The following is a 25026-nucleotide window of genomic DNA, read 5'->3' on the forward strand; positions in this document are numbered from 1 at the left end:
GCAGTTGTTGTTTAATGTATAACATGCACTGCTTCTGCAAGTCTTCATGGCGCTAACAGAAAGACATACAAGAAGACAATACAAAGAACACATCATAGCATTGCAATATGCCTAATTTGTGGCAGTATATATCCCACCATCTTAAAAACTGGATTCAAACATATTCTGAAGCTCACACCAGTGTGGTTTATTGTGCCATTTGCATGAATTTCTGAAACTGCATACATAGCTGAAGCCAGTAACCAAAAAGTTTAAAATTGGGGTGCTGGAAAAGTGAGAGTGCACAGTAAAAGAAGGTGGGGGGGTCCCTAACAGTGTCTGGGTCGCTCCCAGTACATGATCAAGGGCTGACCTTTTGGTCAAATAGATAATACAATGGCATAACTGTGCTGCACCTCTCCTCGTCCCCAACTAGTAGGCGCCAGAGACCAAAAGATGGGTCATCACAGGCGCCTGAATTGCATTTCCTGGTTTGATGATATGTCTGCTCCATTCTTGCTCTTTTCGAACTCTGCCAACTCTCTGGGGCTACTGGTGTCTGCGTCGCACAAAGCGCCCAGACCCTTGTGATCAAAACAGAAGACATCTGATACACGTCCCCACACACAGAGCTAGGATGCGAAATCAGTGTGGTGTGAAATGAAACACTTCTGCGCGCAGGGTAAAAATACAGACGTTTTGTTAAAAGTTTAGGCCATCATTTAATCTTTCCTCTTCGAGAAATCAATGTTTTGTTTGTTCGCTATGCCTTCCTGTTTTTTTTCTTTCATTAAAAAGAAAGAAAATCCGAGAGAGGCCAGAGGAGGGGGAGGGATCACCCCGCAGAGTGCCCGGGGAGCTGCCTGTCTGCATGGGAACTCTTCACGACAGACATCTCCATCTAAGCCCTCTGCTATAATTGAAATGGCGCGTTTTGCCAGAGGCGGGCTAGTCGAGGGCGCTTTTTGCAATAGCAGAAATGCATGTCGATAGACGTCATTTGGTTTTGATGGCCCTAGGGGGAGAGAGAGAGAAAAAAAATCGCCGTTTGCAGTGCCAGACATTAGCAAAAAAAAAAGTGTGGGGAGGGGATAAAAAAAAAAACATAATAAAGGCAAAATTCTGCCCACCTCCAGAAAAAATAATAATAAATACTGGACGCCCTTCCATTGTTTTTAACTTCAATCCACTTTATCAACAAGTTTAAGAGTGCTGGTCTAATTGTCTAACAGAGTGTGGAGCTATGCGAGAAACGTGCCCTGTGTTACTTATTTAGAAACTGAAAATTTATGCCTAGTCGAAAACGCCTGGGGAAATATTACATCAGACGAAATGAAAATGATTAAAATCGGCGCCCCCCTCCTGCCCCCATTCTTTTTTTCCTCCTCTTTCAGTAAAGTCTACCGAGCGAGGTGACACCGTGGCCTGAAATCCTACAATATTAAACCGTTATCCCGCAAGCACATAAAAAAGCCCGTTATAAAGATTTATTTCAGGGGAGGGGGGGCAGTTTATATAAAAAAAAATCTCCCCAAACATCTGTATGAGGAGAAAATAGCACATTTTCATTGCAAAATTGTGCTAGGGCGAGTGCTAGGGCTGAGCTAATTGTAGCTTAATCCTTTGCCCCGAAGGCGTTTGGAAAGCCTTGAGCAAGAATTCTCTTTTTTTCTGTCTGTCTCGCTCTCTTTCCCTTCCCTCGTTTACAGACGGGTTATTTTTTTCTCTTTTATGCCCTTTCTTCCTCACACAACAGCCTCGGTTTTAAGGGCACTGGGAAAAAGGGGGAAACGGAGACGAAGGAACCGAGGTTTTGTTGTGTTGAAGAGGGGACGCGGGACAGCTGCTCTCTGCCTTCAGCCGGTGCCGGTGGTGGAGGGGAAAAAAGCGAGAAGAGGCCAGAGGAAGAGTGCGATTTCTTCTATGTTCAAGGTAAGGTTTGCACGCTGCGCATTCGCGCCAGGCTGCTGCTCGCCTGGCTCTTGCAGGGGGTGGCTGAGCCTGGGTGAGCGCCTCGCCTCTCTCTGGAGACAGGGGGCTTTCTCCTTTTTCTAGTTCCGTGAGCCTGGTTCTGTCGAAAAATCCTGTTTCCGCTTTCATCCACGCAACTGCAGGTTTCAAGCATTTTTTTCGGCAGAACTGCGTTCTGATCATTCGTTTAAAGGTCCTTTTTGCCCTGTGTCTTGCCTGCTGCAGGGGTTTGTTGTGGCTGGGGACAGCAGTCTGCGATCCCTGCTGCTCCGGAGCGGGGCAGACCCGTCTTTTGATTTTTCCTTCCTGCCTTTCCTATTCCAAAGATGCTTCAGGAGAAATGTTTCTTTGTGTTTCTATTTTATCCTATCACTTCCTCTCCCATTTTCGGTAAAAAATGTTTTGTAGCCCGTTTTTTCCTGTTTTGGGGTTTTCGTCTTTATTTTTTCCCGCCCAGGCACCAACAATACAGTTTTTGTCTTATGTCACAGCGAGATCATTGGCTACCGCGGCCACCTCAGCTGCCAATATTTTACTGGGATATTTTCGGTTTGGTATGCTGGGTGTGTTTTGTTGCTTATGTTTGTTACTTCGCGAACCTATTTGTATTTAAACATCCTGTGAAATGTTACGTCTTTAGAGAAATATACCCTCTCGTGCATGTTCAATATTGTTGGGTATCCACTATTACGATTGGTGAAATGAGATTGCACAATGGAGAAGCCAGGGGGTTTGGGCGGTGTGTAATGTGTGCTGGCGCCAGTCTGGGGAGATGTGTCTGACTGCGTTTACTGAAAGCACTCGGGGCTACTCCATCCAGCTTGCAGTCCTCCCATGCGTGCTCCGTGTGGGCGCAGGGACGGTGGACTCAAGCCCAGACCTGGGCTGGAGCCCCGGACCTCTCGTCGTTTGTTCCGGAGAGTCGCTCGTCATTGTGTGCAGCGTTGGTCTCCCGGCTTCCTGTTTCACGCTAACTACAGCGGCGCCATGTTGTGCTATTCTTTACTGAAATCTTTCATTAAGCTGAAGCTGTCCAGGCATCGTTGTATGAAGTGTAGATGCTAGTTCTACGTTGCATTATTAGAAACGGAGATGTCTCGAAGTAGATAGACGTGCAGGAGGGATGCTTGAACTCTAAGCGCAGGGGTGGGAGCGACTTAAAAAGTTTGACGTGTACCTTAGAACTCCGGCGGAAGTCCACCAGAAGGACGTTTTTTTGTTATTTCCTGTACCGGGGGGCACCGGCATATTTTGTTGCTGCTTGTCCTGACTATCAGTGCTCTTCTGTTTCTTTCGAGGCATGTTTCAAAATCTCGTGTTTAAAGTGAGACCGGTACAGCTGCATTCCTACGTCCCAAATGCTCCTTTATGGGAGTAGAGTGCCAGGTGTTGAGACCTGGCGTGCACTGCCCGATATATATATGTATTTATTTGGTTGACCAACCTAGAACGTTCGCTGGTATGCGTCCCCCTGTTTTAAAGAGAGTCCTAGTGGTAAAATAAGAGGGAGGTAAGCGGAGAAATCCTTTTTATTTTTAAAGACACATGGAATGGCGAACACCCGACATACACGGCTTTATGAAAAGGAGCCCGAGTTTGGAAAGTTTATTACACGAAGCCCAATTTTGTGTGTGGAAAGTTCGTCACTCACGAGATAGCCCAGTGGCTCTCTCTCGTGCACCCATTTAGGGAGTTGTGAGGTCTTTCCCAGTGGCAGTCAATGTTTAGTACCCAAGTTGAAAGAGATCAGGAACACCTGGGATTCAACTAAATACATTGTTTCACCTTCCTAGCAGCCTTTTTTAGGCGTTCAAATTACCGGAAGTGAGGCAGGAGACTGGCATATTTACGGCTCATTGAGTTAAGCGCTGCCGCCGACGTCTGGTGTGGACCTGCAGGTCACGAGTTCAAATCCTGGCGAGGCTGATCAATTGTGCCCAAAGTATATCGCGTGTTGATCACGATATACGCTTTTCTTCATGTTATTTTGGTTTGTGTCACCGGCCTTTGTGTAGCGCTACTAACAGGATTATACAGTGCCTCGAGACAATTCATTTACCACGGAAGGAGCTGGAGTGCGTTTCCTGCAACAAAGCTCACGCTTTTCAGGCTGTGGACAGCAAGTTATCTCCTTAAAAAACATGAGTTGTCAGTTTGGGGACATAACAGCAAAGGATATTTTTACTTGTTTAGTCGCGTTTTGGAGGTGGGCACAGCAGAGGGAAGCTCAGTGTGTGACGCCATCTATTTGTAAACGTTCTACACACTATTGAACGGCACCGTGTACAAAATGCACACAGGGTCGTGCACATTTCTGAAATATTAATCCTGTACATTTCTTTCCTAGTGATTACTACCAACTCCTTGTTTTTATAGGTTTCCTGTGGGGAAAGGAGTATGACAGGCACGTTTTCCAACAAGGCCGCCCTATAGAATGCTGCTAAGAGATACAGAGCATATGCTTTAAGAACTGTGCCTACTGATTAAAAGCCCATACAATGGCTTCCTGTTGGTTTTGTCCTATGGACAACTGACCCGGTGACCCCATTGTATTGTTAGCACAGCTGGCTAGCCTTTTGTAGCAGTGAGGCCGGGTAAGGGGTGTAGAAGGCGGGGTGTGTGTCTGGGGGAGAGGGCGGTTGTCAGATGAGCTGTCCCCGCTCTACTCAATACAAATTAGCATGTGGTCAAATGAGGCTGGGTGTATCCTTTCTTTTACAACAAATGAAATCGACGCACCCATGTACAAGACACGGGATCCACCCCTTCTCTCCCCGCTGTACACATCACAACACAAGCACAGACTAGAACACTCAAATGGAACACTTTTAAAATTTACTTTCAGCACTTTTGTGCCAACGTTTGGGAACAGCCCGGGAATGATTTTGGGGCTGACCGGCATTTGCCATCCTCTTGCTTTGGTTACTTTTTTCAGGGGTACATACAAAGGTAGAGCAATTTAAACATTTTTGTTTGAAGAAAAAAAGCCTCTTTTCCAAACGGGAAGAAAATACTCGTTGGTGCAAACCCCCTGCCAGAATGAAACGCATGATGGTAGTTTGCATACATAAACGGAAGAAACCAAAACACAACTACATGTTGTGCTTCCCCTGTGTAGTGTTCTTGTCTTAGGCGCTCACCTATCCTTTGTCATTCTTTCCATTCTCGCTTCCGCCCTTTTAATAATCTTTTCATTAACCTTTCACCCCCACCAGGCCTGACTTTTCTTTCTGTTCCATTACTGCTAACACCCCACCTCCCTCACCAACTCCTGTATTAGTTACCAGGGGCCCCCAAGCTACCAGCACAACTAGGGAAGAGGCAACATTCTAAACACTTCCCGGACTTTTGAAGTTTTTTGTTTTGTTTTAAAAGGATCTCAAACCCTCCACCGCAGTGTGCATGGAGCGCGCGCACAAGCAGAGAGAGGCACCACCCTGCCACATTTCTGTCTTTCTTCGGCAGCCTCTGCCTGGGGCCTGTGGCTCGAGGCCTGTAGCTCAACGCAGTTCTTAAAATTGCCTTCTGTTTACCTTTTATGGTTAGAATAACAGCTTAGCAGAGAGGCAACTTCACGGGCAAGCCATTCAGCACCGCAAGCCGCAGCAGCTTTAATCACCCCCAGAGAGGCGAACAACTGGGAGCACCGTGGGAGACAAAACCATTCTGTGTTTAAATGAGGAAGCCATTCGGATTATTTCGCGTTCTATGTGCAAATAGTGTTTGCATGAAGCACTTAGGCAGTTATCTCTGGGAGACAAAGGCAGGCGAGCTGGTGTGAAGGAGGCTGATGTGCAGTTTTGGTAAATTGAAATATTCAGATTTTTGGGGAGACCGCTTTCTGATGTTGCCTTAAGTGGGCCCCCTGCCACGGAGTATCATGGGGTTAAGATCTGTTATAGTTTTACGTGGGACATATGCATATAGCGTTAGCTTCTCTGACAACAGTGCTGAGAAATGAAGCTCCCTAACCTTTGTGCACATCTCAAAGTTATGTTACCCAAATCCCTTTTCTAGAAGTTGTCAAACTGGAATTGACTTACATAATGTAGTACCCCTCGGCAATCAGACTCTTATTGCTTGTAAAGGGGACATCCCACCACCTCTTCCCAGGCCTTCAAAACTGACATCAAAGCTCTCCTCCTTCAAAGACACTTCCAAATTTAATTCACGCCCTCTATTTTCTGAAGGAAGTCCTTCCATTATAGGAAATTCTGTTCTCCATGCCTATAGAAGTGCCTTCCCGGTGTGTTCTTGTGTTTTGAGTGTCTGCCATTTAGTGCAGTATTATACCTCTACTTGTACTTTGTACTCTTTTGTAACATGCACACGTCACCTTTCCTTTTGTAACGTATCGTTTGCTACCTCTTGTATTTTGTTTGCTTTTGATACATGCACAATGGCCACCATTGCCTCATGTAACGTAAAGTTTGTTTTAGTGTTTTGAGTGTCTGCCATTTATTGCTGTTTTTTTTACCTCTACGTGTACTTTGTATGCTTTTGTAACCTGCACACGTCAGTTTTTCCTTTTGTTACCTCTTGTATTTTGTTTGCTCTTGATACTTGCACAATTGTCACTATTGCCTCATGTTACGTTTGCTTTTGTAACATGCTCACTTGTAATTTTTCTCCTCATGTATCATTACTGTTCCTATTGTGAAGTGCTCTGACACCTTCGGGTAAAGTCCGCGCTATATAAAAACGCATTAAATAAAATAAACATCTGTTGAGGTAGTGGTAGGACTGTTGGACGGCAGTGTTGCCCTGAAAGCAAGTTACCAAAAATGTGTATAAGCCAATTTAAGGTACAATCCTTGCTATCGTATTAAGTGCTATTTTTAAATATATTTATTTCCAAGTGTTGAGTTTAAAAGTTAGTGTCTCTGCTGCCCACTGCTTGAGGGCTTTTAGTTAAAAAATGAGGTCAACTTTACGTTTTGGTCAGTCAGTGAATATTGGAGGATATCCTCCAAAGGGAAACTTTGGTTGTGTTTACAAACTTTAGGAGTTACACAGATGAATTCATGACATTAGTAAACAGTAAAACGTTGCCAATGTGTCAGGTAAAATCTATCCACTTCTTAGGCCATGCTGAAAAATTGGTTTGTGAAAGGCTTGTGTGCTCTCATGTTGCATAAATTTGGTAAGCGTTTCCGTGTACATCCTTACCCGCTCATAGATATCCATATCGACCTCTTGCATATTCATGCCTTTCCACCTTATTCACATCCACGCTTAACACTCATACATATGATTACACCTCTTGCATTTTAGGGCATCTCCCTATTTAATAATCTCCTCATACATATGTAAGCATACACCCACCTAATGATCCATGCTTATCGCTTCTTACATTTCAATGCTTAACCCTCTTACTTCTCCCTCATTTTTATCCATGTTTATCCCCGACAGTTAGTCATGCTTATCCTTCTATGCATAGCCCACTTGTTTATGGATGTTCTTTTTTCTTACAAGAGCAAACGTGACCTCCCCCAAGCGCATCCATCTTTAGTCCGCTCAGCAATATTACATGAACGTGCATCTAGTTTGCATGGTTCAGTTTCTTTTAATCAGTTTGGAAAACTCTTGGATCTCTGCTCCCTGAGGTGGACTAAGGGCTGAAAAAAACAAGCTCTGACTATGGCCTCGGTACACATGTTTGTCTCTGTCCTCTGTGTCGCTCCTTCTCTTGCAGACCCATCTTGACTGTCCGAGGAATAAACTGACAGTAAGACCTGAATAAATATGAATCACTCCTTTGCACATCAGTGGTTTTTGAATAGGATCTTCCATTCTTCTGCCGAGAGATCAGTTAGGAAATCTGGAACAAGACACATTATTCCCACAGTCTCCCTTTTCTTGAGGATTGCATGCAGAACTGAATATCTGATATTTGTTAATGCAGACAAATGCTTTGTAAAACTAATGCCTCAACATTAACACGGATTAAAGGTTTGGTAAACTTAATAAACACCAAGGGGTACAAGTTTGTATGTAGCACTTAAGTTGTCCTGAACTGACCTAAGGTACCATCAAATTTGACACTTAGCCAAAATGAGGCGAGTGATGTAAAGCAATTAGACTAGAATCACACAATTTGTCAGGTGGGGAAGCTCGGATTTGAACCCCAGTTTCACATTGTGCAGTTCAGCCACTGCTGTTATATCTCCTACCTCCAGAGTTCAGTGCCTGGTGCACAGTTATTTGATGACCTAAATTTGTAGACTATTTTCAATAAGTATCGCACATTAATTCAGCTTGGCACAATATCTATATCTGTCTGTCTGTCTTTCTGCCATGTCAAAATGTCTGCCTTGGACAAAAAAAAGTACATAGCTAAGCACGACTGAGAACGGAAGTCACATCACATTTTATGTTAACATCACTGCCTGCCCCCAACTTAACAAATGGTAAAGTGGCATCCGGTCAGCACTTCAACGAAACACTTCAAGGAAAGCATTTACATTAATTAGCATGTAGAGACGGTTGTCCTGTTACAGTTCTGCATTGAGAGGCTTGAATTGCAGCTCAACACCGTTGCAGACACTCAAGACAGAAGAACCTTGTAGACGTCTCGCGCTTAGCTGTTCTACATTTACTCGTTTTTTGTCTTCTAAAGAAACTATGTTAGGGAGGATAAAGAAGAGTGCATTGGATGCTGGGCTCTGCTCTATTTTGGATCTCTAGTCCTCCTTGAACAGTGACCAAGCCACAGCCAGACGTTCGGCTGGAGTCGGGCGCAAGCCATGCTTGGTTTACCCACCTCTTACAGAAGGTTCTAAAAACCACTTTAAAGTATATCCAGATTAACTTGCCAAGAGGCAGGGAAGAACATCTTCGCCATAGAGCTCTCCTCTGCCATCTTGGAATTTAGCTCATAGTGAACTCTGTAAGAATCTTCTGATTATGCACAATACCTGCAATAGTGGAAGTATGATGTGTGGGAACTTTTTATGACTTGGTTTAGGTGCTCATTAGTCGATTGCTACTTTCCCTTTAAAAAAACACTGCTTGGCCCACTGTCACTTCAGAACTTGCTTGGCATCCAATAAGAAGTTCGACTATTTATTCGATTCAGGAATAATTCCTTACTGACCTGTAAGAGTTGGGAAGGATAGAGAAGACCAATGTAGTATGGAATTGTGACATAAACATTTTTTTCCAGGAATGCTAATTGATGTGGACTTTTCCTGGCATATGTCTGAAAATTCCACACCCTTGAAAACTCTTTTGGAATTCCAGGAAGTCCCCGACAAAGAAGCAGTGGGTATCATATCACATCACAGTACCTGACTGCTTCCCAGTTGTCCCGCCTTTGTGAAGTTCCTCTGTTGCAGGCAGCTTCATCTTTACTAAACAGTCTCAGAGAGCGGTGTGATCAAGCAAGCTGTGGACAAAACTTCTCTTGCTGATCTTGTTGTGGTGGCCTTTCATAGTCATTGCCTACAGCTCTAGTGCGTTACTATGATTTTGGGTGCATCTTTTTGATGTGTGAACCAGTGCTGTCTCCACAAAGTGAGGCAGAGACCATTGAGGAGTACAGCAACCAGAGGCAAAGCTCCCCGACCTGCACCACAGAGGTGCAAAAAAAGCGGCGCACTTCCTCTTGAATCTCTCCACTCTGCTCCGATGGTTTTAAAAGGCTGTCTGAGTAAGAAAATATAATTGAAGTAGTAGGACCTTGGGAGAACCTGGCTTTGATTCAGCTCTTGTATTAAGGCTTTTCTAGAGTGCTGGCCCAACAGCCAGGGCTGATGTCCTCTATCTATACCTGGCGCACTTAGGGCAAGAAAGCAAAAGACACACAATTGATGGACGGAATGCAGAACAAATCAAAACATTCACCTCCAGTCTAAAGATCTGGGTTAAATCCATCATTCTTTTCCGGTTCAATGATAGACTGGAATCATCAGAAATTGCTAAAAGAGCAACAAACATGCAATGTATAGGCTAGCTGGGACAGACAAACACATCCACCTGTGGAAGCCTATGCAGACATAGATTCGGAAAGCAATGGACTTGCAATTGCTGGCCTCTAACCTGACATTGCGAGAGGACTGACAAGTTTGCCCACGCCAAGTAAGAGAGAAGGAGGTGACAGCCGAGGGAGAATACTGCTCACATTGCATAGAGTTTTGAATTTGAGATGGGCAACAAGGAAAAAGATCGTGTGTGAATTGGGGCAGAAAGTGTTACGTTTCTCAGAAGCTATCTGCTACTGTAACAAGGGGGAGGGAATTCTAGAGATCACTCTTAGAGCCTATGCTGTACCCAGCTCGACTGAAGGGTTGTTGTGGGCAAGAAAGTTTGCTGCTTGATCAGTTGGAGACAGCTTCCACTATGTGGAGTTCCTTGTAAAGAGAGGTGTGACATTTGCCTGAAGCGAACCTGTTTTTCTCTTCATTGGTCTTCCTTTGTATTTGTATTGGTGTTTTATGTTGTTTTGTGCATGTTATGAATGTGGGTCTATGCCACCTGGACCTGCGATGCAGCCATAGCCTCTTAGTGTTTGAGAGGAAATTCTTTAATGTAAGAGTTCTATGACGACCCTCTTCCCTTCCTCTGCCAATGCTTCCCAATAACTGTTTTGTTTGCTATAAAGTGTGAACCATTACTTGTTTCTTACTTTTACATATTTTGCACAGTACTTTTGTTTTTAAACTAGGTTAGCATCTTTAAGTTCTTACCAAACTACATTATTGTTTGGTTCTCCTGTTACACTAAATGTGTCGTACATGTTCTTGGAAATTGCCGTGCTGCTGTGGTAGAGCTCGTGCCACGGTAATTATGCAGGTGTGGAGGACCAAATTATGCTGGCAGGGGTGACTACAATATTCAGCAAGAAAAGGAAAATTATGCACCACCTCTCGCCATTAAAATAACTCTTCAGTACAGGATAGTACATTTCAGATGTATTATTGACGTGCCTCATTAGGAGTTCTGAATATCCTGATGTTATCACTGAAGCTTTGAAAACAGTGATGGCTGTGTTCATGGGTTTCTGCTAATTGTGAATTAAATTAATAATCATTCTATTCACCCTGTTTGAACCACGTTAACATATTTAAGGTTTATGTTTTGTGTTTTAGACAAGAGCCCATACCAGGGTCCATCAAATAGTGCTGTTAACACTATCTTAGTAAAATATTCACCTCTTTAAATGACTGACTACAACAATTGACTAGTTAACTTTTGAATAGTGTCAGACACATCTGTGAAAGTTTGATGACTCTATATCTGTTTAGTTAGTAAGTATTTGTTTTGGTTAAAATCTGCAAATAATGCATCACGTGAAGGATTATGTTGTGACTGCAGCAAATTCATGTTTTTTCAGACAACACTGCACCCACACAACCCTGTTTTCCCAGTGTCTATGGGTGTAGCTACCAACAATGAATATGGAACTTTTAGTCAAACAGGGCTCCCAGTTTTATGCTGTTTGTTTTTTCACATTTCCCTCTGTATTTATCCATAATTACTTGGGTAAACCGGGTTTGGGTTGATATTCTCAGTTCCCTTCAGGGTGATGGGTTTGTTAGATTTGGTATGTTCTGAATTATTGGCTATGGGTTTTTCAGCTAAGCTGCTAAAACCCAGTGCTACGAAAATGGGCCATGGCTCTGGAAGATACATTGCTGCATCCGTTGTGGCACCTATAATTAAATGACTAAAATTGTGGCAAGCACAGTATAATAACCCAACTAGGACTAATAGGGTCTGATGATTGTTGGGTTTTCAAGGTCTCTCGGAAAGGGATACCAGAGGCCATAGAGCTTGATATAAAATTTATGGTGATTAGTCATGTAAGCTATGGACTAACAACTAAGATTTTGCCTTAGCCCAACAAGTGCTCAGCACCTTCCCTAGTGTTCCATGTGGATACCTTAAGTTTAATCTAACGTACTCTCCTGTAAATAATGACTGATGCATATTAAAAGTTATAGCTCTGACTGAACAGTTCCCGTTGGTGAGTGTTTTCAGTGTGTCTTCTACTTTATCCGAGTTCCAAATCCTTATCACCTCCTAAACTAATCCTTGACTGGTCAATCACAATACCCCTGGAGACATGAAAACGTGGAATCCAGCAAGGTGTGCACAGCACTCAAGGCCTTTGCACATTGGTGAGAAATCCCAGTTGATCACCAAAGAGCTACCAGTAACCCCAGACTGTCCTATGACTTGTAGGAAAGGCCTTTCACGGTGCCAGCCATTATGTCAATCTCGTAGAGAATAACTGTGATCTTCTCCACATGGCTTCTCAATATAAGGACCAAGTTCTGGTTATTGCTGTAATGAGGATGAAAGATGAGCTGTGGCTAGCTTTTCTTACAGGTTTCCTGATGAACATTTTTCTGCACATGGTGCTGGTCTCTGGAGTTTTATCCACAGGAAGATTTCAACTTCTTATGGGAATGGAAGTTCCAGGTTGACTAGCAGACCCACAGAAGTCTTTTGGAATGGCCATTGGGCAGGAGTGCAACAGGGAACCTGGGTGCATAGCCCCATACATTAAGGTGTATACCCCTTTACACAAAGGGATGTTTGTACCTTATTCTCAATTTTAAATCCGCTGTTTATATTATATAGTGAGAAGAAAAAAACTAGGGAAGAATTTTTTTTTGATAATTAATTTTATTGATTTTACAAGAAGTGAGAAAAGTGAAGGCAAACAGTACAGCATTGTAGGCAGCATCATAACGTGGATTTCGGCACACAGTACAGGTACAGCAAAGTACAGCATTGTTACTCTCCCTATAAAGGGCATAACAAACTAGACCCACAGACCTAGGGGTGACGCCCAGACTAGCATACCCAGCCATTTGCCCCAGATTCTTCGGTGTTTGGCAGGGCAACCTCTGACTTCGTATAACGAGAGTTCCTGCGTGGCGCACCAGTCTACTCCTCGGCGCCATTTAGCTATAGTGGGCGGGGCGGGATTCTTCCACGCAGCCACGATGTCGCACTTGGCTACCACCAGAGCAGTTCCCAGGAATGTCTTGTCTGCCCTGGACCCATCAGTGATGCCCACTAATATGTTCAGGGGAGTGTGTGGAACTTCCCATCCTAATATCTCTGTGAGCTCCGCTTATAAGGCGACCCAGTGGGGGGCTATGTGCAGGCATGCCCATACTATGTGAAAGAAATCTGCAGTGTCTGAACCGCACCTCGGACATGTCTGGTTTGGAATAAGGCCCGCTCTGTGTAGGCGACTGGGGGCAAGGTAGGAGGTGTGCAGGTAATAGAGCTGGACCAGGCGAAGCTTGGCCAAAACAGTGATAGTTTTAGGTGCCATCAGTGCATCCCTCCAGTCCTTGCCCTCCAATGGACCCACCCACGCCTCCCACCTAAGTTTCAGCTGGTCAAGAGATGTGGGACTGTTGTTTGTTAGGGAGCGATTTATGCGTGAGACTCCTCCTCTTCCGTGGTTACCCAGTAAGACCTGGGCCTCAAGGGGGCTGTGTTCTGGCAGTGAAGTGCCAGATTGTATATGCGTGTCTAAGGCGTGACATACTTGCAAATATCTGTAGAGCTGGGATGGATGAAGTGCGTATCTAGTTTGCAAGTCGGCAAAGGAACAAATATGATCACTGACCCACATGTCTCCAAGCTGCGAGAGGCCAATGAGGTCCCAGCTTCTAAAGCCAGTTAAGCTCTCCACCTCCCGCAGCCATGTACCCTGCCAAAGTGGTGTTTGCTGGGTCTGCTTGCTTTGCCATTGAGTGTATTGTAGGGATGCGCGCCAGGCCAAGAAGACTGCACGGGTCACTATAACATAGCCTGAACGCGGGAGAGACCCAGGTCGTTGAGTTCAGTTCTGTAGGCCAGGTCAGACCAACCCCCATTGAACCAATCGTGGACCACCAGGAGGCGGGTTGCCAAATTGTACAAGTAGAGGTTCGCTAGTCCCATACCTCCATCAAAAGGTGAAATCTGGCAGTGCCGGAGAGCCATACGGGGTCGTTGACCGTTCCAGAGGAATTTTATGATTAGACTGTCTATGCCTCGGAACCAGGCTCGGGGGATGTGGTGTGGTATGTTTTGGATAATGTAAAGGAACCGGGGGAGGATCAACATCAACATTTGAATAACGCTATCCTCCCTAGTGGATTGAGTGGTAGTTTTTGCCATTTCAGCAGGTTCTGCTTGGTTTTAGTGATTAAGGGGGTCACATTGAGTGCCCAGGCCAGGTCTGGTAATAGGGCGACTCATATTCCTAGGTACTTAAAGGACTGCCGCCTGATAGGGATGGTGGACTGCCAGTCGACGCAGTCCCTGGAGATGTGTAGGGAGACCAATGTTTTGGCTGAATTCAGACGTAGACCAGAGATCCGTTCAAAGGAGTGCAAGATATGCAAGCACCAGGGGCCAGATCGGACTGGGTTTGCGAGAAACAGTAGGACATCATCCGCATATTGTGAGATTTTGTCGTCATGGGATCCTTCCCACCGCCAGCCCTGGACTCGACTGTCAGAACGAACGAAGTTGGCCAGGGGCTCCATGGCTAGGGCGAAGAGGAGGGATGAAAGGGGGCACCCCTGCCTTGTCCCTTGCCTATCGGAAAGATGTCGGAGAGTACGCCATTGACTTGCACCCGCACAGTTGGTTTGAAGTACAGGACATTAACCATATGGCGAAACCTGGGGCCCAGGACCCGCAGGACATCCCCAAGGTAACCCCAGTCGACCGAATCAAAGGCTTTCTCAAAATCAACTAGGAGGAGCGCTAGGTAGAGGGTTAGTACCTGACGGTTAGCCAGGACAACGTGGAGATGCCGCAGGCAGTGCCTAGTACAACGCGTCGGCATGAACCCACATTGGTCAGGGTGAACCAGTTTGTCGAGGTAGGGTTTGAGGCACTGAGATAGGACTGTGGCGAAGATTTTGATCTCCGTGTTAATCAAGGAGATGGGGCGGTAGTCTGCACACATTGGTGAGGGTGGCTGTGTTTTGGGAATAAGAACTATGGTGGCCCTATCTGTCTCCGGAGGGAAGGAGCCTTTTTCTATGGCTTCATCATATAGAGCAGCCAGGCGAGGGGTGAGTATGTCTCTGTAGGCGGAGTAGTATTCCTGTGGATAGCAGTCTGGGCCCGGAGTCTTGCCGGCCGTAACTAGCGAAATGGCTCCCTGTATGTCCTCGCATGTGATCGGACCTTCCGGTCCATCGGACTCAACTGAAGACAATGCAAGAAGGTGGAGGTCCTCTAGGGCGATCAGTTCCTCCAATGAGGATTCTGGGTTCCGGGTGGAGTATAGTTCGGAGTAGTAGTCTGCAAAGGTTTGGGCTATCTTCCGGGGGGAGCGTTGAGTATGTCCCATCGAGTCTGGGATCTCTGGAATTATCCGGGTTGCTAGGGGGTAGGTTGTTAGTCTGTGTAGTAGTTTCCTGTTTTTATCGCCCCAACCGTAGACTCGGGCTGCTGAGGACCTCCAAAGGAGTTTTGCAGAGTCCAGCGAGATCTGCCTGATCTCGTCCCTTACTAACGCCAGTGGACGCAGCAGGGAGTCAACTGACGTGGCACTGGCATTTCTTTCCAGTTGAACCGCTTGGGTTTCCAGGAGAGTGAGTCTCCTATCTCTGGCTACTCGTTGGGCTTTGAGGTGACTCTTAGCGTGCCCGCAGATCGTGGCTTTACCCGCCTCCCATAGGGTACCTGATGAAGAGACAGAGGCCTGGTTCATGAGGAAGTATTATTTAATGTCCGCTTTGAGGGACTCTTTGAATTTGTGGTACTGGAGGAACCATGCGTTTATTCTCTCACACAAAGAGCAGTGGGTGGACCACCCATGGTTAGAAGCAAAGGTGAATGGTCTGAGATGCCCCTGGGGAGGATATCTATGTCGCAATCAAATGAAGGAAGAATAAAAGCGTTGAAGACAGATGGGCTATATTTAATGAGGTCCAGTATACAGGCCCTGAATTGGTTAAACGGAAAGGGTATACAGTTCCTCTGTTCGTAAAAGAGAGAGTGAAGGATACTCTCTTTGGAATTAGACTAAGTGGGGGTAGTGTTCAATAAGCCTAAAGGGTATAGGACTGTGTGGGGTGGGGGAACCCACATTGGTGGAACTAAAACCCTCACACACCCAGCAAGCTAGGTGTCATGCTTCATCATCTGGGTTTTGCTCCTCGTCGGGTCGGCGCTGCAATTCCCGACGGGCACCCAGGGATGGGGCTCTTTGGCGGAGATCTTTTGTTCCTTGCCGAGGGTGAGTGCAGGTGAGGGCCAGGGAGGTGTAGACGTTAGTGAGTGTGGCTAAAAAGGGTCGGTTAGTCTGAATAGTAGATTTTATTTGGTCAGTAAACCGCCCTGTTAAAATGAAAAGAGAGGCGGTAGTCTTGACTAGATGGGTCAGGGACTACTCTACTCTGCTCTGGTGGTCGACATGTTTCATGCCTACAAGGTCAGGAGGATCCAGCGGCAATTCATCAGGACCAGTGATTACAACTATCTACAAAAAATGTGAGGGTGTGATACTAATTATTTACAGTGATGTAAAAACTACCCTAAGTAAGTGTCGGAATAACTAGACTCTTACATTCTGGACCGGCCTATAGAAAAGGAAAGAAGGGAACAAAACAAGCACCAGCGTACATTAAGACGCACACTTAGTCAAATTAATTCATTAAAAAGAAAAAACAGGAGCCAAAGACTCCTCATATGCATATTGGCTAGAAAATCAATTGCGTTGCATATTGGTGATCATGCATAGGTGGATGCATGGTGCAGAAACGTGTCAGGTGATCAAATCTGGAATAAAATTTATATAAATCATTAAAACCACTCAGAATCTTACGTATAAGTGCGATGATGCTCACCTAACGTATTAGAAAGTGCCACTCCAGTCGGTACTTGGCGAGCCTCTTGGGGATGCGAACTTGCCTAAGTTTAGTCGCCCAAGGGTGGTGTCAAGACCTACCCCGCTCCGCCGAAACCGGGAAGTGGAGTCTGTTTCCCGGTGCTCGGTTTAAGAGTAAAGCTCGTAACGCTAGGTGGATGCTGATTGGTCACCGGACACCGGCACAGAAAATAGACAAAGGTCTAATTTCAAGGGTAAACAAGGGTGCCATCTTAGAGAGGGGTATGTCACTATGATGTAAATAGTGTGTGTGGCGTGATGAAGTCAAGGGGTCCTTCCAGATATGGGTAACCATTGGCTAAAGAAATATGATTATGTACTATATCCTTCTCAGACAATATTGGTTAGTAAGGCTCGTGAACACCAATATATATGGTAATATGTCTTATAAACGGGTGATGAAAGAGTTGTGGCAAATTGGTGTGACCACTAATCATCTGGGGCTAGCAACGTCAGGCTTAGAGGTGGAACGGTGGATGAGGGACTGACACGATGCTGCCGGCGGCAGTCTCGTCATCGAAGACGATTTTAGGCGCCATGTTTGAATGGGAAGATATGTAATGTGATATTCCTCGAAATTAATAAATAGCAGGGCGCTACAGGGCATCATTCTCCGATGCGGATCTCACGGAAAGTGTTATGATGTCAAGGGAGAAACGTGCTTGGTAGCAAATATATAAGGGGTTACTCCAAACTGGGGGTGTATACCGGAGAAGTGTTGCAAGGTATTCATAGAATCACCCAGTTGCTGTCACTAGTTAGCAGATGGTGCCCCTTACTTTATGAGATATTACTCGAAGGTGAGATTACAGAGGAATATGGGTGTCATGGGATTAACTCGCACTCAGTGTTGAGGGGTAAGGTTCCTCCCTTGGGATCATGGGAGTATAGGGATATACCCTCTCGCTCACAGTGTAATGGGATGGTATTCCTCCCTTGGGTAAAACTAGCTGTTAGGGACTGACATATAGGTGTCGTGTGATTATTAATGAGTTAAAGAACCCCATGGTATATCATCATTAAGACCACGTGTATCCGAAGCCAGTTTATGGACCCATCTTTGTTCCAATCTGAGAAGAGATTGTGGTGGCATGCCTGGATGTGATTCAAGGACAACCCATTTCAAGGAATCTGCTGTGTGGTGCAGATCTTTGAAATGACAATATAATTTTGTGGTCTCCTTGGAGCATCTGATATTGCTTTTATGCTCTGTGATGCGTGTCTTAATTGATCTTGTCGTCATCCCTATGTAATACAAAGCGCAAGGGCATTGTAATAGATAAATGCAATTCTTAGAATTACAATTCGTGTGACGTCTCAATTTCCAGGTTAAATTGTCAGATAAAACCAATTCCTTAACGGTCATCGTTTGTTGACAAGATGTGCAACTGCCACACGGAAAATGTCCTGTGACTGGTGGAAGGCCCCACAGGGTCGCCTGGGTGTTCTGCGCTGCTTTTTTCGGTCTGGTGTGGATCAAAATATCTTTAAGGTTTTGCGTTCTCTTAAAGGCAAACCTTGGTTGTGGTAAAGACAGATCTCCAGTCGCCAGAATCCCCCAGTGTTTTTTAATGACCTTTTTAATGTTGTTGGAAGATGGGGTAAAAGAAGTCACACAAGTCAGGATATCGGTTTGTTCAAGGGTCTTTGTCTCAAGTAAAGCCTCTCTGGGGTTATTCCTTGCCCGTTTCATGGCGTTATTGATAGTGGCGGGGGGATACCCTCTCTCTTGTAAATTATTGGCCAGGCTATTTGCCTCTTTTTTGTAGTCCAGCACAGAACTACAATTTCTCCTTAATCGGAGGAATTGGCCGAATGGCAGGTTGTCCCTCAATGCTTTGGGGTGGTGACTGCTATACAACAACAGGCTGTTTCTGTCCGTCGGTTTTTTATAGAGACTAGTGGTTAAGACTCCTGACTCCAGTCTGATATCTAGGTCCAGGAAGGGAATGTGTGAGGGGGAGATGTGATTGGTAAATCTCAGGTAAGGATTTTGGATATTGATCCATTGGCAGAACTCATCACATCTGCTCATTGGACCCTTCCAAAGGATGAGGATGTCGTCAATGAATCGCCTCCACAACATCAGATTCTCATTAAAGGGGTTGTTGGGACTCTGAATGATTTCCTCCTCGAAGGATGCCATATAAAGGCAGGCTAAACTAGGGGCGAATGTGCTGCCCATAGAAGTCCCTTGGCATTGATGATACAGTTCATTCCTGAATCCGAAGAAATTCTCAGTTAATGCCAAGGATGCTAAGTCCATGATAAAGGACACCGGGGTGGGTGATGTCCATTCTTCCTTACGTAGTGCCTCTTCGATCACAGTAAGGGTGGCCTGTTGAGGGATATTGGTGTAAAGTGCCTCCACGTCTAGGGTGACGAGGAGGCTGATATCCCCATTAGGTGCCAACCCTTCAATTGTTCTTAAGATATCACTAGTATCTTTGATATAAGATGGTATCTTTTGGACCAGGGGTTGCAGGTAGTGGTCCACAAATCTGGATAGAGGCTCCAGAATTGAGCCAATTCCCGACACAATGGGCCTACCTGGGGTGGGAAAGGTTCCCTTATGGACTTTAGGCAAGGTGTAGAAATATGGTGTTACGGGATTCTGTGTGTTGAGGAAGTCAGCCTCTTTCTTAGAGATCCAACCATTGGTCTCAGCCTCGAGAGTTAGGCTGTTGATGGTGTCCTTCAGTCTGGGAGTAGGGTCTATAGTAATCGGAGTATAGTATTTCCGATCACTTAATTGCCTCTGACATTCTCTCTCATAATCAGGGGTGGACTGGATGACTGTAGCCCCACCCTTATCTGCTTGTTTGATGGTGATTGAGGGGTCATCTGCCAGGGCCCTGGCAGCATTCATTTCCTCCTTTGAGAGATTATAGAAGGTGTTGGACCTATCTCGTGTCATGGCTAAATCCTTTAGTATTGCTTTCTCAAATGTTAGTACTTCTGGGGGGACCATCCCAGAGTTAGGAGTGAAAGTTGAGGGATTATGTAACCCAGTATCTGTGGTATCAGTATCATCATTAGATTTGTTGTGAAAGAAGGCTTTGAGGCGGATCTTTCTGAAGAAACTGTGCAGTTCGCAAGCTTCCCTGAATTTATCCACTTTGGGAGTTGGTACAAAGCCTAATCCTTTGTGCATCACTCGTAATTCAATATTATTGAGTGATCTTTCAGAGAGGTTGATCACTAGGTCCTTCTGCCCCTGCGTTGGCTCCGGGTTTCCATTGGTGGCTGAGCTTGATCTTGCCACTGAACATGTTGTGTTCCTCGCCTTCGCCCTCTTCCTCTGCCCCAGCCTCTGCCTAAAAAAGGTTGGGGGTTGGTTCCTGGGTAGAATTGGGGAGGGCACGGGGGAAATGTGGGGTATTGCCAAAATTGAGTTTGTGGTGGTGGGCCAGGGAATATCGGTGCCCCTTGATTGTAGAAAGGGCGATTGTTCTTTCTCCTCTGGTTAGTGGAATCCCAGCTACCAGAGCTTGAGTTACTGTTGTTAGAGCCCCTCCTGCTACTGTTGCCAGATTCTTCATCGCTCGAGTAATTGTTCCTGTTGGATGTGAAGTCTGGTTTAAGGTAGGGGAAGATTTTTTCCTTATCGAACCTGGAAATATCCTTCTGTAATTTAGTGATTTTCTGTTTAAGAAGATACTCCCTATTTTCCGTTATTTCTGCGTTGATTTCAGCTAGCTTCGTTTTATATGTGCTGTTGGGCACTGCAGATTTCATATTGGACTCTGCAGTTTGTATCCTTAGTAACAAGGCATCAGCGAGTCTTTTTGCAGTGTTAATTATAAGCACTAGGAGGTCACGAGTACACTTCCAAGAGACTGCAGACCAGTCCTTCTTGAATGGGGGGTCCTCCAGAAATAGCCGGGGAAAGATGTTCACAATCAGTCCATTGGGGGCAATGTTTGCCCTCAAATACTCAGTCATAACAGCACCATGCATTGTTATTCTGAGCCATTCTTTTTTTAGGGATACCAGGTTAGACCAGTCATCTGAGTGGGACACGTTTGCTGTTGCACCTTCTACTCCTAGGAGTGATGGTGTTCTGAGGATGTCTGAGACTGCATCCTCGCCATAGCTAATCCCTAGTTCTCCCTCCATTGTGTGGAAGACGGGGGGCAATGGCCACTAACCCAACGTGGAGGGTTAGTTGGTTGTGGGGTGGGCCTACCAGTGTAGATTGACACTGTAGGTAACCTCAGTCTTATCCTACGGTTAACAAACCGCGCAAGGAATCGCAATCAAATGAAGGAAGAATAAAAGCGTTGAAGACAGATGGGCTATATTTAATGAGGTCCAGTATACAGGCCCTGAATTGGTTAAACGGAAAGGGTATACAGTTCCTCTGTTCGTAAAAGAGAGAGTGAAGGATACTCTCTTTGGAATTAGACTAAGTGGGGGGTAGTGTTCAATAAGCCTAAAGGTTATAGGACTGTGTGGGGTGGGGGAACCCACATTGGTGGAACTAAAACCCTCACACACCCAGCAAGCTAGGTGTCATGCTTCATCATCTGGGTTTTGCTCCTCGTCGGGTCGGCGCTGCAATTCCCGACGGGCACCCAGGGATGGGGCTCTTTGGCGGAGATCTTTTGTTCCTTGCCGAGGGTGAGTGCAGGTGAGGGCCAGGGAGGTGTAGACGTTAGTGAGTGTGGCTAAAAAGGGTCGGTTAGTCTGAATAGTAGATTTTATTTGGTCAGTAAACCGCCCTGTTAAAATGAAAAGAGAGGCGGTAGTCTTGACTAGATGGGTCAGGGACTACTCTACTCTGCTCTGGTGGTCGACATGTTTCATGCCTACAAGGTCAGGAGGATCCAGCGGCAATTCATCAGGACCAGTGATTACAACTATCTACAAAAAATGTGAGGGTGTGATACTAATTATTTACAGTGATGTAAAAACTACCCTAAGTAAGTGTCGGAATAACTAGACTCTTACATTCTGGACCGGCCTATAGAAAAGGAAAGAAGGGAACAAAACAAGCACCAGCGTACATTAAGACGCACACTTAGTCAAATTAATTCATTAAAAAGAAAAAACAGGAGCCAAAGACTCCTCATATGCATATTGGCTAGAAAATCAATTGCGTTGCATATTGGTGATCATGCATAGGTGGATGCATGGTGCAGAAACGTGTCAGGTGATCAAATCTGGAATAAAATTTATATAAATCATTAAAACCACTCAGAATCTTACGTATAAGTGCGATGATGCTCACCTAACGTATTAGAAAGTGCCACTCCAGTCGGTACTTGGCGAGCCTCTTGGGGATGCGAACTTGCCTAAGTTTAGTCGCCCAAGGGTGGTGTCAAGACCTACCCCGCTCCGCCGAAACCGGGAAGTGGAGTCTGTTTCCCGGTGCTCGGTTTAAGAGTAAAGCTCGTAACGCTAGGTGGATGCTGATTGGTCACCGGACACCGGCACAGAAAATAGACAAAGGTCTAATTTCAAGGGTAAACAAGGGTGCCATCTTAGAGAGGGGTATGTCACTATGATGTAAATAGTGTGTGTGGCGTGATGAAGTCAAGGGGTCCTTCCAGATATGGGTAACCATTGGCTAAAGAAATATGATCATGTACTATATCCTTCTCAGACAATATTGGTTAGTAAGGCTCGTGAACACCAATATATATGGTAATGTGTCTTATAAACGGGTGATGAAAGAGTTGTGGCAAATTGGTGTGACCACTAATCATCTGGGGCTAGCAACGTCAGGCTTAGAGGTGGAACGGTGGATGAGGGACTGACACGATGCTGCCGGCGGCAGTCTCGTCATCGAAGACGATTTTAGGCGCCATGTTTGAATGGGAAGATATGTAATGTGATATTCCTCGAAATTAATAAATAGCAGGGCGCTACAGGGCATCATTCTCCGATGCGGATCTCACGGAAAGTGTTATGATGTCAAGGGAGAAACGTGCTTGGTAGCAAATATATAAGGGGTTACTCCAAACTGGGGGTGTATACCGGAGAAGTGTTGCAAGGTATTCATAGAATCACCCAGTTGCTGTCACTAGTTAGCAGATGGTGCCCCTTACTTTATGAGATATTACTCGAAGGTGAGATTACAGAGGAATATGGGTGTCATGGGATTAACTCGCACTCAGTGTTGAGGGGTAAGGTTCCTCCCTTGGGATCATGGGAGTATAGGGATATACCCTCTCGCTCACAGTGTAATGGGATGGTATTCCTCCCTTGGGTAAAACTAGCTGTTAGGCATGAAACATGTCGACCACCAGAGCAGAGTAGAGTAGTCCCTGACCCATCTAGTCAAGACTACCGCCTCTCTTTTCATTTTAACAGGGCGGTTTACTGACCAAATAAAATCTACTATTCAGACTAACCGACCCTTTTTAGCCACACTCACTAACGTCTACACCTCCCTGGCCCTCACCTGCACTCACCCTCGGCAAGGAACAAAAGATCTCCGCCAAAGAGCCCCATCCCTGGGTGCCCGTCGGGAATTGCAGCGCCGACCCGACGAGGAGCAAAACCCAGATGATGAAGCATGACACCTAGCTTGCTGGGTGTGTGAGGGTTTTAGTTCCACCAATGTGGGTTCCCCCACCCCACACAGTCCTATACCCTTTAGGCTTATTGAACACTACCCCCCACTTAGTCTAATTCCAAAGAGAGTATCCTTCACTCTCTCTTTTACGAACAGAGGAACTGTATACCCTTTCCGTTTAACCGAGGATATCTATGTCCCTGACATTGTTACATTCAGGGGCAGGCGTAAACATCAAATCTATACAAGAGTGACTGTGATGCGCTGCTGAAGTGTGAGTGTAGTGGGTCACCATTGGTTCCATGTTCGCCATATGTCACAGAGACCCATAGCTGCAGCCCAGTCTGTAAGTATTTTGGCGTGGGAGGTGCGAGCAAGAGAGGGAGTCCCTGTGGCGTCAAGCGCCGGTTGCATGACGGTGTTGAAATCTGTTGTCGTTCCTGGAGGCATGGAGGCGAGTGTGTCACCTATGCAGTGTAGGGTCTGTGTATGGGTGGCGTTTGGAACATAAGCAGAAAGGACATTAAGGGTTTCTTCGCATAGGGATCCGGAGAGGGTAACAAAACACCTGTGATGGTCTCTGGTATCATGGAAAGGTACAAAAGGGAAATTGTGTTTTAGGAGTATAGCGACCCCACGACAGCCCCATGAGAAGCCTGAGTGCCAGGCTCTGTTGAAGCCATATCTGGCGAGGAAGGGGCAGAGATTGCCCAGGAGATGGGTTTCTTGGAGTAGGAGAATGTCGGCAGTGTGTCTCTTGGCGTATCGCAGGACTGCGGTTCGTTTGATTCTATCTAGTAGGCTATTAACGTTCCATGACATGATGCAGAGCAGGTGACCTTGGTGGGTCATCGTGTCGTGGTCAGCAAGGGGAACCTACAGTGCTGAGGGAGCCTGCTGTGTGGTGAGCGTCTTGGAGGCAGAGAAGTATTTGCCATGTGGGACAGCTGTGTCTGTGTCTTTGCAGGGTAGTGTCGTGCCAATGTGGCGGTGTGATGCTGTGGACCTTGAGATGCTGAACAGCTAAGGACTCGGGGCAACAGCCCCAAACCCCCCCTCCTCCTCCTCCCTATACTTCAGAAACTGAAGCATCTGTCGCCCTTTAACTGTTGAAGTGAACTAAACTATAATGCTTAGAGTCAATGGGACGTGGTGGACCCCTCTCATCGAAGGATCAAAGTGTACATCAGCAGAAATATCTGATTTGGTTGGATTTCATCTGTATGTAGCTGTCTTCATGGTAGTGTGATGAGGTTTGTTTGCAGTATCTCGGTGAGCTTCAGGCAGGAATATTTGGACTGTGGGAGAGATCGGAGTCTGCGGAATTTTCAGACAGGGTCCTGGGTGAGGAGCTTCCCGTAGGCGAGGGATCACAGGAGTTAGCCTCATGAGAGTGGTGAAGCCTCGGTGGGGGAGTCTGGGTTTGGACCTTGGCGACCTGACCCCTGGGGAGTCTGATCTGGCTCATACCGTCTTCCGGCCTCTGCGGGACTGTGTACGCCTAGATCATGGGGCTGAGTTGTTGGCGCCGGTGGCTTGGGATCCTAGCGCCGTGGATTTGGTTTTGAGTTGAAGGGGGCGTTCCTCTGTCAGCCAGGTCCAGGCCGCTTCAGGACTATCAAAGAAGTACGATTTGTCCTGGAAGACCACGCACAGTCTTGCTGGGAAGAGGAGTCTGTATTGCAGATTGAGT

General features: G+C 45.9%; 1 protein-coding gene across 3 annotated transcripts in view; it reads left to right on the forward strand.

Moving 5' to 3' along the window:
- Positions 1-638: 638 nt before the first annotated feature.
- KCTD15 (potassium channel tetramerization domain containing 15) overlaps positions 639-25026 on the forward strand; it is a 179667-nt gene continuing 155279 nt past the window's right edge. The window contains exon 1 of one of the 3 annotated variants that reach the window (XM_085637388.1): positions 639-661. Coding sequence is in view for 1 of the 3 variants with exons in the window: in XM_085637386.1 (XP_085493512.1) it covers positions 1711-1911 (201 nt within the window). In the remaining 2 variants the exon portion in view is untranslated. Of the gene's footprint in view, positions 662-1055; positions 1912-5708; positions 5754-25026 lie in introns of those variants that run through there. The other 2 variants (XM_085637386.1, XM_085637389.1) reach the window with 2 other exon arrangements.

Source organism: Triturus cristatus, chromosome 12, assembly GCF_964204655.1.
Source record: "Triturus cristatus chromosome 12, aTriCri1.1, whole genome shotgun sequence".
In the NCBI taxonomy this organism is placed as follows: domain Eukaryota; kingdom Metazoa; phylum Chordata; class Amphibia; order Caudata; family Salamandridae; genus Triturus; species Triturus cristatus.